The sequence below is a fragment of the Atractosteus spatula genome, chromosome 9 (assembly GCF_055471065.1).
Source record: "Atractosteus spatula isolate fAtrSpa1 chromosome 9, fAtrSpa1.hap1, whole genome shotgun sequence".
NCBI classification, from domain to species: domain Eukaryota; kingdom Metazoa; phylum Chordata; class Actinopteri; order Semionotiformes; family Lepisosteidae; genus Atractosteus; species Atractosteus spatula.
In genome coordinates, this window is record NC_142714.1 from 17852430 (window position 1) to 17868079 (window position 15650).

The 15650-nt window shown below is 37.2% G+C and overlaps 1 protein-coding gene across 1 annotated transcript in view; it reads left to right on the top strand.

Moving 5' to 3' along the window:
- The first annotated feature begins 235 nt into the window (after positions 1–235).
- Positions 236–15650, top strand: part of cep170ba (centrosomal protein 170Ba) — a 49878-nt gene continuing 34463 nt past the window's right edge. Inside the window, exons 1-4 of the mRNA XM_088925388.1 lie at positions 236–441; positions 5918–6056; positions 14041–14130; positions 15230–15308. Coding sequence (XP_088781514.1) covers positions 5952–6056; positions 14041–14130; positions 15230–15308 — 274 coding nt within the window. The 5' untranslated portion in view covers positions 236–441; positions 5918–5951. The remainder of the gene's footprint in view (positions 442–5917; positions 6057–14040; positions 14131–15229; positions 15309–15650) is intronic.

A 15650-nucleotide genomic window follows, 5' to 3' on the forward strand; every position in this document is an offset into this window, starting at 1 on the left:
TGATCTTTACAACACTTAACACCATAATTCTGACAAAAGCATAGCCCACTTTCCGTAATGACGTGTATTAGGGTAAGTGTTCAGACCTGTATTTCCTGTTTCAATTCAGGGCAGGTACCAGTCGCCAGCAGCCTAGGCGTTAGGTTTGGCTGCTCCGAGCCGGTTGCGTCATTAACCTGCTGGGCTGGTGGAGGCGGTGCTGCTCTTTGCTCTGTGACAATCGCGCAGACTGAGAATGCCGTAACAGCGCAGTCAAACTGCTCGAGAGAGGGTGTGTGTGTCATTCACCTGGGCTTGCTTTGCCTTCATTCTTTCACAAAATAGGATTGTGTTGCTTCGGATTTCACGCTCCAGAGGCGAGGGGTGTTGCACTTCCATTTTTAATGGTGATATCGACATTTGGCACTTGCTTTTCGGTGGGAATCTGGGTCTGGAAAATAGGTAGGTTGCGGAACCGGGATTGTGAAATTGACAAAACGCTGGCTGGGAAACAGCTGATTTCCTGAATGGTGTCTGGCCTACGGTTTCCAACAAAACAGGTACCCTGTAGTGCTTTAGTCAAAGAACCAGAAAAGCTTCTCTAGACAGGTCGAATAATATTTCGCTGTGGGTGCTTATGTTGGAAGAAGAAGTGGGTGGCTTAAAATGGGTTATAAATGTAAGGAAAATTCCCATAATACGCAAAAGGCGCAGTGATTTCTCTCCCCCTCCCCAACCAAGCACCATAGGTGGTGTAGGAATGAGCAGTGAAAAGCTTCTCCGTGCAACAGAAAAGAATCGTTTATTTTTAAAAAAATCTTTCATTCATACCTTCCAGTATGTGTCCCATAAGACTGGATTGGGTGGTATTCACAGACTGTCTACGTGTTGTCTCAGTCTGTGATATGATGCGATATGTCCTGTACCAGCTGGCCTGTCTGCTTCAGTTATTAACCCAATATTTTCCCCGGTGAATTGATCCGTCTGTCATTCGTATCCCACTGTGGTTAATACCGTTGGTTATCAATACAGCAGATGCATAGGACCTGAAAAAGACATTTTTCAACGAAATCGCTGTGTTAAATAATTAGTTCACATAAAATGTTGTGCCTGTACAGTACGTACCGTGTGGGAACCAGGCTCTTTTGAGGAAAATGCAGTGCGCAGCATTATAAGACGATTTTGTAAAGATACTGTTAATAAGCTATCCTGAATTAAATCATTTATACTGTATGCTCCAAAGCATTCACGAGCGTGTTATAAATCTGTTTTAAAGTTGGACCATCTGTCGTTTTAAGGATGCATTTACAGTTCGTGTTTTAACCTGCATGTTTGTATTTTTATATGCAAAAGGAGAATGGTTTATAGTTGTTTTCTACAGTATATATACTGCATTATATTGGATTAAACTGTCTTAAAAATATTTGCCGTTTGACACCTAAATGTTATCGAGAATGATCGTTCGCCTGTATCTGACATTTGTATTGATATTAATTAATATAAAAATATTCGGTATCCAATCCAAATGTCTCATTAAATAGGGGTAATTCCCCTTTTCTTCAATTCCCAGTCGAATAGACAGTGGTAATTCGTACTGCCATAGGCTGGTGTATGCTGGTTTGGTAACAGTGCAGCTGTTTGTTTTTGATGGGCAAAACGTAAGATGAGTCTGAGGTTTTAGTCAATTAGAATTGAAAATAGCAGGGATGCATACATTTGAAATCCGGTTGTGATTCTAACATTTCATAACTCTTTTCCTGATGTGTATTATTTAATATTAAACTTACAACGAGAAAAAAATATAAATAAGCCAGTTCGTATTATTTTATGTGGTTTTGAATGGGGGTGGTAGACGTGTGTATATTAAATATTTTCAAGTAAGCACTTCTCTTCTATATGTATAATAATGTTATATCTGTGCCTGCAGGAAGTTTAAACTGAATGCACAGAGCACTAGATTTTAACAACAGAACAGGAGACTATTCTGTCACAGCATTGCCTGTGCTTACAGATGAATATATATGTTAATTGTATGATTTCATTTCGTTTTCTTTATGTATACACAGTATAACCAGGGAGTTAATAAGTATTTACTGCCTGTGTTTATATAACTTTAAGATTCACTGATATATCGTGGAAATATCTGAATTTTCCTATTTTAAACCTACAGTGTCTTTTGCCAGCTAAATTTAAGAAGTCATCAATTTAAGAAGACCCACACATTGTAGGTTGATTTGTAAGTATATACTGTAGTGTCAACTAAAAAAGTTAAAAGTCTGTTTTTACGAACAGTAATTTATATTGTGACTGTTGCTAAGTGCTTAGGATGGTTTGGTATACTTCCATACTCAAAAAGGAACCTTTTGACACTTGGGGCATAAAGAAAATGTCTTTTCTTAACAAACATTTTCATTGTAAATACGAGCAGCCTAATAATTGGTATGGTGTGCTATTATAAGAACCCAGGAATATTTGTACACTTGGTGTATTTCTCAGCAGTAATGGGAATTCTAAAATCTTCACTTGTAAGATACATTCAGAAAATTCAGATACATTCAGCTCTAATGTGGTTTCTTCAGTGCCCTTGTGTGAACTTCGGACCTCTGTTTTTGACATCATACGCTGCCAGTCATAGCTTTATATTCAAATTACAACTGAACAATGAGACACCGTAATAAGATCAATGTGGTGGATTTGGCTCTATTAACAAACAAGAACAATTAATGTAATGAAAATGGAAAACAAAATCAGAAAATTTGTATACAGTTACGTGCACTGAACAATCCAGGCTCAGCTTCCTGTTTGAAATCCTGTAAAATTTGTAAAGAATTACTAAGAAACCAAGTAAGTGTCTGTTTTTTAACTTGACATGACAGTTTCTGTTCAGCTTCATGGGTAAAAAAAACACCCATGAAGTATGTTTTTTGTCTTGGGATCCAGTGTGATCCACCTTTTGCCATTTCACAATTATTGTTCTGGATTCACATTTTCTACCAAATATATTTTAACGGCAAGATTGCTAGATTTTCAGGAGACTCCTTACTCTGTCTTTTTCATACTTGCATGAAAAATGTCATATTTTTCATGCATTCAGTAGAGCAGAGTCAGCCCTTTAGTTTCCATAGATTAAGGATATAACCAAATGAGGCAGTGGTGTCATTCTCATCTGTAAATTGGAGAAGCTGCTGGGTGGAAGGGGCAGGCAGTGGAACAACAAGGAAAACGAAAATTACAGCATAATTACAGAAGTTAATATTGTGGGTTTATGTATGCATGTTAATTAAGCTTGCAAGTACGAATGTGAAATTGACTGGATTTTAGCAGCGTATTAGAGGTGTTTCTTGTTGTACAGTAGATGATTTATTGAAGGCTGCATGTTCCTTGGTTTAGAAAAAGACTTTATTAAGAAATTCCCAGTTTAAGTGCTGGTTCTACCACTAATGTTCTGTGCATCTCTCCCTGTGTGAGTCATTGAACCTCTTTGAGCTGCAGCGTTGAGACGCAGACCACTTGTGAGTGTCATTACTGTAGTTGCTAATGAACATTTTATCCCTCTTCTCTCCGTCGGTTGCTTCTGTTAAAATTGCCTGCTTCACAACTACACATTTTAATCAAGCTGTTTTTTAAAGTAAATTTAGTCTATTTTTTTTATACACCTGCTTATTTTAGAATCACCAGTGGCATGACTCACATTGGGAGAATGTGGAAGTATACGGTATGCACCTCTGACTTGTCCATCTATCAGCCATTTGTCCTTGGACACACTGCAGTCTCTGCTGTGATGTACAGGAGGTTCAGCACCAATTACAGGAGAGGTGTATCTCTCAGTGGCCTCACTATGAGCCTGTAGGTAGTGCAGAAATCCTACATCTTGCTGCTTCACTGAGAGACAGGAGAGCCCTGGTAGACTAATCCCATCCCTAGCTGAGACAATTGTGCACTTGCGCTTCAGTAATCCTTCTTGCAGCTGGCTGCTAACATGACCCAGGCCTGAGTGCTGCTTGTTTTCGTCATTTAGAAGGCAATAATCTTCAGCAGCGAATTATCTCAGTCAGTATTTTGATTTTTGACTGATCCTTTTTTTAAGTTTTGAAGGTTTGTTTAAATATGGACAGATGTCTTCAAAACAGACACTGCAGATTCAAAAATGTACACAACCACTACGCATTTGAGATATCTGAAATTATCATGTCATTTGGAGACTTTAAGTTTTTTTAATGAATTCAGTGCAATAAAACATGAACTATTAGTGTCTTAATAGCTAGTTTCTCAAAATATTTTCAGCAATGCCAGCAGTTCCATGTGGTACCATTCAGAAAAACAATTGAATGAAACCCCTGCTTTTTTGGAACGTGGATTCTTTTATTTGTTTTCCTCTCAGTTGTGTCGAACAAGAAGAACGTGGAGTATGCTTGCTGTGCTGAGGGACCAGACTAATTGTCAGGACGCACGCTGGAATTTTATTTAGCACAGCGGGTCAGGGCAAATTTCTTCTTTATCTGTGGAGCTGGTGGTGCTGGCAGGCTCTTGCGTTCCTAGGAGACGGTTTTGATTTTGACTGCACGTGACAAGGCAGTTCAGGTTTATTAAAATGCCTACTTATATGCTAGAGCTTTTATCGAGTTACATAATTTTAGTACTTCGTGGCCATTTTCGGACCATTCTGATATTAAACCAGAAACAGCAGATCGGCAGTGCATAGTTGTGTACTTTTATTCTTTGATGTTGGTAATTGTGCTCTGAGTATTTCACGTTCTTCATCTTCTTCATTTATAGAACTTTATTCAAACCCATCCATTCCAGAATATGAGCTTTAGTACATTAATGGTAGCTAAGCAGAAGATACTCGGTCTATACCAAACATTTAGGAAATGCACATAAAGCAAAGAGGTAGTCACCATAGCACCCTCCACTGAAAACACACCTGTCCAGCCTCCTTTCTTAGGTTAACATGTTTCAAGTGAACATGAAATTGTAAAATTCTTTTTTTATATTTAAACATGTTCTGTCTTGTAGAAACAGGTACATGTAGATGTTCCAATCTAGCCTAGCATTGAACCTGATAGCCTCTATCTTGCTACATTTCATCAATGGCTATGCTGTATGGAAAGGGTAATGTGCCAAATCCATTATCAGCTTACAAAAATAGGTTTTATGCAAAATAATCTAAATGCTGAAATAGCTGTGTCACGATGGCACAGCTTTGATAGTGTTCTAAAATGGTTTTCATTTGTCTTTTTAGCCTACAACAAATGATTTATTCAGTAGTTTCTGTACATAGGTGGGACCCTAGGGCTTAGATGGCATTTAGTTTCCTTATTATTGTACATAACACATCATCTGTTTAACATAATGCAGATGTAGGACAGCAAAAAAGCTTTTCTCTTCCAACAGTTAATGTTTTGATGACAGGTTTCCCACTAACATCATATCAACCAGAGACTATGAGAAAATAACATGACACTTATTTTTGTGCCAAATCACCTTTCTCTACTTGAACCTTATAGAGTTAAATATATAAAATACATCAAGCTCTTATTTCTCTTTTTGATGTACTACTGTTTTTTTCATGGAAACATTACTCATGAAAACGTTTTAAGAGTGAGTACACATACCTGGCTTTTTTAATACGAATACCTGTATAGCAGAAATTCCTATAGGAAATGTATTTCAGCTTTGTCCATTTTAAGGCTTTCGACACAAAAATGTGGCATGTAATGAATTCCTATTAATTTCCTGTTCTGTTGCTATATGTAAATATAAGTAGGTGTGAGGGAAGGGTCATTATAGTAGGGCATAAGAAGACACCATTCTATGTTGGTGGCCCCACCATGAGTGCCGACCACCCATTTCATTATTACTTGAGCTGCTGAATTATTTTTGAGCCCGTCTGTGCAGTTTGCGAGGATCACTGTTCTTTTGCTTTGTGTTCGTGCAGGATGCTAAGAGGGTTTTAAACGAGGCCCCTGAAGATGAGTGTGACGTCATGGTTCCTGGTGAGCAGCTCGGGCAACCGCCACAGGCTCCCACGAGAGATGATCTTCGTGGGCCGCGAAGACTGTGAGCTCATGCTGCAGGTCAGTGTCTCGTGGGCTTCTCTCCACACTGACGTGACCCTGCCGAGCACACAGCCGCTGTACAGGAGACAGGTGTTTGTCTCAAACCAATACTGCAGCCTCCGGGGAACCTGAACTCCAGGGAACAGTGACAGGAAAAATGATTTGTTTTTCCTTTTTGGAACTTACACTTTTCCCTATTTTTCAAATAAAATCCAACAGCAACAGGATTGGTAGGACTGATGGGAAATACTAGTGGCGACACAGTGATCATGGCTGGAACAGATTTTAGATTTGTAGAGGGTGAAGGGCAGGGTTTTGTAGGTAAAGACAATTCTTTTTGTGTTCCATTTGAAGCCCTATTATTAGTTTTATCCTTGTATGTTTCCAAAATCATTGTTCTTCAAACAGTGCAATTAAACTGTTTACAGTACAGATGGTGTTAATGGCAACGTTTAAAAAAATAACTTTTATATATGACTGAGTGTACATAAGTGTACTGTTGGCTTTAAAAGACTGACACTAATGTATTGAAATTACATGCGATTTCCATGTGAACCACGAAAAGAAGATGGATGTCAAATTTATTCACAATTTTGCTGGAAAAGGAACTGCCGGAGAGTGCAGTGCTAGTGGGAGAATGGCTTCTGGCAAGATTTCATTAAGAGACATAAAATCAAATGGACAAAGAGCACACTATTGTCTTCCACGTATCTGCAGTACAGTGAGAGTAACAATGAACAACCAGAAAAGAGGTGTCTGGAGCTGGAACTGTATATAATATGTACTTAATTATTTTTTCTTAGCTGTTTTTTACATAAAAATGTATTACTGTTATATGTTAATAGTACAGTAAAGGACCATTTTGCCCTTGGTATCTAGAAGGTATGACAAGTAAGTCTTCTTTAACTTTATGGTGTGAATTAGGTTTGAAGAGATGCTTCAGTCTGAAGAGATACTTAGTAGACTTTCCTATGAGAGGTTTTGATAGAAAGTAGAAAGAGCTGTTAATGGAAGATTATTTAGTTAACAGGGCTACATTTAAGAGATGCAGCTATTACATAATCAGCTGTCACATTGTTGAGCTTAATTTATGACTTGGGGACTTGGTAAACGAATGGAAATTCGAGTTTGGTCCCTTTGATCACAGAGGTAGCAGTATATATCTGAGGGTAGTGTGGGCTGTATTTCTGTCTGTCAAGGAAATATCATTTGTTATTGCACAGTAACTAGAACTAGATTTGTGGAGTTAAATTGTTAAATGTATATATGTTTGCTGCAGCACAGAGATTCATACAGACAGGACAGTTTTAATATTCAAGATGCACAGGAGAAGACTACTGGTTGCCATTAGCAACCATGGAATATATTTATATAGGAAAAAAATCAGAGGAGTTCTGAAAGGCTTAATATAAAGGTCTGTTTCTCCACCAAGAAGAATCTTTTCTTGTTCATATTTTTATAACCTTAAATTAAGAACATGTTGTTCTCTGCGTAACTGCAGTTTAATTTAGCTTTCTAGTTGGGTAATGTAGTTTGTTTTCCTATTTTGTGATGTGAAGGCTTACCTTTTTGTACTGATTTAAAAGCATTTGTAAAGTTGTTTATAATTTCTTCACAGTTTGTGGTTTGCAAAGAATTTGACTAACCTCTGTTCTGTGGTATGTTTAATTCTAAAGCTTTTGTTCTGTCCTGTTCAGGCCATTTTTGTTGACTAACCTCAGACCCACCCTTTTCTAATAATGGATATCATGGCCTCTTAAGAGACTTGAGCTTTATCCCTGGCTTCGGCATCCAGAAGCAATGTGTTAGCCTACTGTGAAAGGAGCCTTTGGTGTCATACCATTAGAAGCCACGTCAACCACCTTTCTTCTTTCATAAAGTGCTCACTTTTACAGTTGATGTTACGGCATTGTGCAGTGCAGGAGAACTGAACTGCACATGTACACAGACTTATCACCCACAAGTGTGCCCTTTGCATTGTTATTAAGCCAGCTGATTTGCTTTTTCTTAGCAGGGTAGCTTTCAGATTCTAGCCAGTGTTTTTAATTCTTTAAACCCATTCAACAATTGCAAGTCGTAATTGAACATATTCCAACAAATGGATCAAGATATCTTCCCCATGATAATCATAACTTTGGGGCACGATTTCAGTTTTTCACCTTTGTGTTTTTCAATGGGACTGGAAATGCCAGATATCCACCCACCAGTTTTCAACACCTAGGATTTGGTGTTAAAAATTACATTTCTAAAACTTAGACTGTTTTACATTTAAAGTGTGTTCATTTTTTGCTGTAACTATTAATTCATTGTTCTTAATCTTTGAGCGATGTTGGGAATTTCATGTATGATGTCTTGTACTTGGGTTCTGACACCAGGCAAAAAGAGTGTCAGTCTCTCTCTGTGAAATAGACCTAGAAAACCTCAGATCTTTGAAATAAAGGGGATTAATTAAGAAGCCTTTCAGATGAATTGGTACTCTAATGTCCTCTTATTCCCTGCTTTGAAGTTGCAGATGATGGGGTTTAAGTGGGTAATGACTGGAGGCAGTGCCAACACTTTCGGGTTTTAATTGTTGTTGTTTGTTTAATGTGCTGCATGCTAATGAGGAATTTCCATTTTCCACGTTTTTTTAAAGTTCTGTGAAGTTCACGTCTAATAAAGAGACATTTTTGTCATGTATTACAGTTTAGAATCTACACAGTTACACTACGGTATTTATTAGAATCAGCCAGGAGACTGAAGAAATTGCTGTATTAAGTGCGTGGGAGGTATTTCTAACAGCGTTTATTTACCCCTCATAATGTAAAATCAATTTTTTTCACCATACAAGTCCAATAGATGGTCAACATACATTCAAAATGTGATGTCCCTTATGTACTGTCCTGTTTTTTTTTTTTGTCATGAATTACATCACCAGGTTGCCCTTTTCAAATTTGTTCTGATGACTTGGCCGTAATACCTTTCATTTAATACTCATGCACAATAATAATGTTTTACATATGTGTTAATTTAAAAAAAGATGTGCATTCAATTATTTTTAAAGTATTTTAATATATAGAAAACATTTGCCCTAATTATTAATTATGCGGTGCTAACAGGTTGGTGTCAGTAGATGAGACGCTTTGGAAACATAAAAGATTATGACACTCTTGGTACTTACTGTCCAGGTTTCTGCAAACAGATTTTTGTTTTTATCTGAGGTTTAGGGGTATTGCGATTGATAGTTTTATAATTCGCTAAAGTGTGTCAGGAGCCTCTGTTGGCCAGTTTTACCAGAACTTGAAGGATACAGGACAAGGTAACATTTTGTCAAGGAGATACATGAGACCAAGGCTGTTCTCAACCTCCAGAAATGAAAATACAACTGAAATCTGAGCAACAAATCTACCAGGCGTGGAACTGCTGCCCTGAGTCAGAATCTGCAGAAGTGCTGAACTGTGGCTACATTCATAGTATTAGATGTCTCTTCTATGTGACAGTATTGGTGGCAGACTGTTTACCTTTTGGTTTCAGCATTCGTTGGCCTACTTGTGTGCAAAATAAATCGCGTGTTTATTTGTCCTTTTTAATGTACATTTGGAATTGCTCATTTTTAAGTTACTTTTATATCCATACATTTTGGAATTGACAGTACAATATATTTGTAGCATTACAGCTGCCACTCCTGTTCAGCTTGGATACATGTAAATCTGCTCCTCTGAATTGCCTACCTGCAGAGCTGTTCCTCATTTAACATTCTGTGAGCTCCATTGTTCCTGATAGGAGAGTTCATATCTGATTGGGGAGTGTCTCTCACTAACATCACTGCAAGCCAGCAGGGGCCTGGCAAATTACAGGAGTCAGCTGTGTGGCAGAAAGATGAGAGAAGCCTGGGTGACTAACTTAGCTGTGAATTTTGCTCATAGTTACCAAGTGTTTTGACCTAGTATACAGTAGATTAGTGGTATTGGGAACATAGGTATGTAGCAGTGGTTGAGCCAGTCTGGACAAGGACAAAAGCATCTAAAAACTTAGGTTTTACTTAGATCTGAGATTCTGTAATGAGTAGACCAGTAGATTAAAGCTTTGTGCCATAAACTTGTGTAGTCTAGTCTACTGCAGTATGAAGAGTGGTTCCACCCAGAGGAAATCACTGCCCAGTGAAAAAATGAAATATCACACTGGATATCATTATTTGCATCACAACTGTTGAGAAGCAATTCTGTTTGCTGCAGATGCATAGTAATATGTATGAGACATTCACATGAAGGCGATGAGATTTAAGGAGACTTCGTATGAAGGTTTTCACATCACACATCTTTTAGACATTATGCTGTTTTGATCATAATAAAATAAGGAGGAAAGGTATAATCATGATAAGAAAATGTATTTTTAAGTTCATGAATTAATTAGTACCAATTGCAGGGAAAGATATTTCTCTTATTTTTCAGTAGGTGCTGCCTACAAAGTGCTACTCAGTACTAATTAGGAATTGGATTGTCAATATACAGAGTTTTGTATGGGAGTTGTGATTATCTTAATATTGAAGGAGGATTCAATTTTGACTACTAATAGTAATATTTTGCCAAATGATACTAAAACTGGCTTTGTGAATGAGGCAACTTAACATTATTTAGTAAAGGGAATGTTTTGTGGTACAAATTACTTTTGAACTTTATGCAGGACAAGTCTTTAGCTTCTCTGGAGACAATATTAGAATCACTACAATTTGAAAGCCTTGGTACAGCCACAACACAAGAGACCATCCAGTAGAACATGCATAACACATGACATCATTCTTAAATAATGAATTGTCAGGCTGCAGGATTTATTGAAATACAGTACTTACTCTGCAGAAAAATACACGTCAAGCACTGACTGCAGCTGACTGCTCATTGTGTCATGTAAAATGCAGAAGGAGCCTTGTCACATCTACTGTTTGACCTTGGTTTTTATGAGAATATCCTGGAGTTTGAAAGTGTGTATGAAGTATAGATCAGAGGTGTTACCATAGTGGACTGGCATTTTTCCCTGTCTTTGCAGTGAGAGCCACCACACAGTATGAAGAAGAATTGATTTTCATTGTTTGACAATTGCTGTGATAACACCATGGTAATTTTTGTTCAGCATTCATAATGCTGCAGGCTGAATCCCTGAGGGCTGCAGCTATAGCACAGCTCTCCTAGTGAAACATTTATAATGTACATTTTATTTCAGTAGTGTTTAGAGTGGCTCTAGAACAACAGATTCTGGATACAGAAGTAATAGCAGAATATCTGCTGAAAAACTATACAACAGTATTTTAGCAAGTGAGAAATGCAATAAATATGGTGATATATGCTATGAACTGCTGGAGTAACCTGTATTCATGGCTTTGTGTCACTCTATTTGAAAAGTATTTAATACATATGTTAAGTGTCCTAAGAATATGATCCTTTAGATGGATTAAATTAAATGCTACAATATATAACGTTAAAATTCATACAAAGTCAACTTACAGGCAGGCAAATTATAATGGAATAGGTGAATAAGCAGTATCACAGGCATTTGGTACCTATTTTCTTTCTGAGGGAGATACCTTATGTCTACTTTCTCTATTACTAAAGTATAGGTATCTTGCAGTGTCTTTTTAACAGACTTCAGCAGTAAACAGTGGTAATAAACTTGGTACTTTATGCTGAATCGTACTTAGTTTCCAGTCATTTTACTGTTACATAAGACATTTAAGCATCCTTCCTGTTAATGCTCTAACGAAGTGCTAGTGTACACATTCTCTCCTTTCAAAGATTCCTTTCTGTTCATCCTATAATCTTTCTCAAGCTTTATTACACAAGTCTTTCTCTGGTTCTTTTAATCAAAAAACGTGTTTACTTTATCAGAAAATCTCCACGTGTTTGCATGCTTAATTTCAGCTGTAGTTTATTTTAATTTTCCTCTCTCCCTGTGGTCAGCTAACAAGTTTTGGGCACAGTGCTACAGATTAATTTGCCTCTGATTCCCTATGATAGCCAGGCCAGAGCTTTCAGTGACTCCCTGTTGGAAATAGCATGGAATTTATAATTCAGGAGTATGCCATTTTTTAGTTGTGCATTAAGTTGGTAATAGTGCTTCATATACAGTGTTATTTATCACATTGTATAAATTATATCTCACTGCTCATCATTGTTTTATGCTTCTTAAGTCAAAGATCTCCAAAAGAGAAATATTAAATTAAAATAATTATCGTTAGTATAATGTTATATTATATTGTTATAATAATTCCTTACATTCTTTTGGACACTCCTCTCAAAGTGCTGTATGGGTAATTAGGACTCCCCTCCATCACCACCAGTGTGTCGCCCCCACCTGGATGATACCATGGCAGCCAAAGTGCTCCAGTACACTCACCACACATCAACTCAGTGGGCAGGAGAAAAGAGTGATGAAGCCAGTTCATAGATAGGGATTATTAAGAGCCCATGATTGGTAAAGCCCAGAAGGAAATTTGGCCAGGACACTGGGATAACACCACCAGTTAATAGTAATAGTTAAAAGTAAACAAATGATTTATATCATTTGCCTTTTTCTAAAAGCCCTTGCTTTAAACCAAAAGAATGTGTATATCTGTGTGCAAAAAGTAATCTAAATTTACATCTTGTAATTTGTAACCTCATAGCTCCTTACCTAAAATATTCTTTGTATTGTTTGAGCAAAAATTCAAGCTTGCCAGTAAGTTCTGTGCCAGTCTTTTTGGCTCTACTGCCAGGTGGTAACTTTCAATTTAGGGAAATGACAAGTAAGCAAAAATGGTTGAATTCATAGTAATTAAATTCAGTTATTTTCTACCCATCTAAAGTGTATTGCATTTGCCCATATGATATTTGGCCTAATCGTGTGAAGGAATTCCGTGTTGATATATTGGGCCGATTTCACTGTCTTCTGCATCGGGGAAAAACAATATGCAAGTGATTCCTTATTTAAATTTCAGATATCTCTTGCTATGCTTATCAAATATATATTTAAAAATTTCTTGTACTGATTTTCTTTTTTTCCTTCTTGAAGCAGTCACTCTTGAGAGAATTGTCAGTTATGCTTAAGAGCAAGTGTTTACAAAGCTATACATTTGCTCTCATGTTATTGATTTGGGAAAGGCATCACATGCTGTATGTGGGGGTTGGGGTTTTGGTAAAATGTGATGAGCACTGACACAGGAAGAAGAAAATAGGAACATTAAAATCCAAATGCGTTCTTGGATTTAAAACAGGTTAATCTGAGCCATTTCAGCACCTGTGTGAGATTTAAAAGTGTACTTTATCCACTTCTCTTTCAGGACACAGTAATACTCCAGGGTTTGTTGATTTTAAACAGGCTTCAGGTCTGTAAGCAGGCAGTCTAAATCAAGTGATCAATAAAATATTAAATATGCCTCCACTTAAATGGTGATCTTGAAAGCAAAGAAGAAAAGGTTTAGCTGATCATATTTTTATTTTTTTAATGGATAGACTGACGTTAGTGGGTTTATATATTTTTTTCTTTTTCTGTGCTATTTTTCTTTTCAATGGAAAAAATAACTGGTCATATTTTTTCTTTGTTGTATCTGGCCTAAAGAGATGGGTGCAAATCTGATAAACATCTGTTGTGAAAAATCAGTGCACCATAAGCTAAACTGTGTAATACTGAGTAGAGTGTGCACTAATTTCTGGTACAGTTGCACACAGTGTACAGTATTCACCTTTTCTGAACAGGCACGGTATTTTCTCTTGCAATTTCAGGAAATGGTTTATTAATTAATGTGAGGGATCATCTAAATAAAATGGACCTAAATCCTTTGAAGTCATTCTTGCTTCACTTTGTTATATTGATTCTCTGTTTGATAGCTGTTATCATTTTTTATTAATTATGAAATTGATCTTTGTTTTTGTTGTCTTTGATATTTTGGTGAATGTTGCCTGGACTGGGGAAGGGATGCCCAGCAGGTTGCTGCTCAGTTTTTAATGAGGGGAGGTGAAGCAGAAGGGTCATTAGAATGCTCTTGTCTTTTCAGTCCCGCAGTGTTGACAAGCAGCACGCTGTCATCAACTACGACTTGGCCACAGATGAACATCTTGTGAAGGACCTGGGGAGTCTCAATGGGGTAAGCAGGGAGAGATCCTGAGTGTACAAAGCACTTCTTCTTTATAATAACCAGGCTCACTGGAGGAGAAGAAATGGAGATAATTTTGTGCTGTTTGTACTTTTCATTCTGGGGTTTGTTTTGTATTTATACAGTGCCACTCCAGTCAGCTGTCAGCTGTTTATATTTCTTCACAGCAGGGAAACTTGCAATTACACTGTACAGGGACAGACGAAAAAAAGAATGTTTATGAATGGTTCTTTCAGAAATTACATTAGTTCGTCTGCAAAGTGCATATATTGCTCCTTCACTCAAGACTTGTGAAGAACATTAGGGATTGATAGTTTTTTTTGTTGATTTAAACAAAAAAACATTGTTAACCCTGGAAAATGGAAAACATACAAGGCGTGTCCAGACAGAATGACCTCATGTGAATTCTGCCATTGACCTTTTTGGCTATAATGTGTTGTCTTCTTTGTGGTGCATCAATTTAGACATTTCAGTTTGTTGTAGATGTGGGAAGGCTGCAAACCATCGTTAACTCTGAGTGCAACCCAAGCAGTGAATGGGACACCAAAACTGTGTCTGGGTTGTAGAGGGGTTTCTATAACAATATTGCAGACACCAGCCAGTCCTGTGCTTCACTGTCTTTACCAGCAGTCTCACTCAAGTGCTCAAGTGGCCACATTGTACTGCCACTGGATTACATAATGATCCCCTAATGATGTAATCCACCATGCAAATACTTTTCAGATGTCACTGGCAGACTATAATTTATGCTAAGAGGAGAAAAGCAGAAAAGCACTGTAGATAAACCTTATACTGGTGTGAGGATTAAGATAAGAACATTGCCTGAATGGTGGTGCTTTTGTTAATGATTCGACTGGCATCGTTCTTCACAGCAACTTGCAAGGGTTACAGAAAAGTAAAAACAATTTTTGGTTTCATTTTACAGTAACAAGATGTGTCAAGTATCAAGGTGAAAGTTAATAATCAGTAGGCATGCTTTTCTGTTTCCTATTTACTGCAATTAACATATTGAAAATGTTATTCCATGGGACAGTCCATGCCTAAATGGTGATCCTATATATGTATAAACTGTTTTTTTGTCCTCCCACAGACGTTCGTTAATGATTTAAGAATTCCTGACCAGACCTACATAACACTCAAGCTTGGTGATGTCATACGATTTGGATATGATATCCTTTGCAACATATATTTTAATAGTTGGTTTTTGTTTGTTGCTTGTTTTGGCTCATAAAGATGTCTGTAGTATATTACTGGTTCACAGGCTAATTTGGATATTTTGTTTTACTGCTAGAGTTGTTTCCCATTGATACTATAGAGTTGATTTTACAAAATGACATTTGATGAACCACAATCTTTCTTTGCTTATGTAATCTGCATTATTTTACATTTACACTGAACCAAAAAAAAACACATTTTGTGCTTCAGATGAAAAATGTTGGAAAGAGACAGACCATGACCGAGACACAAATCTCTGACAAAATGCTAATCCTCTATGGTTTAGCCGGAGGGCT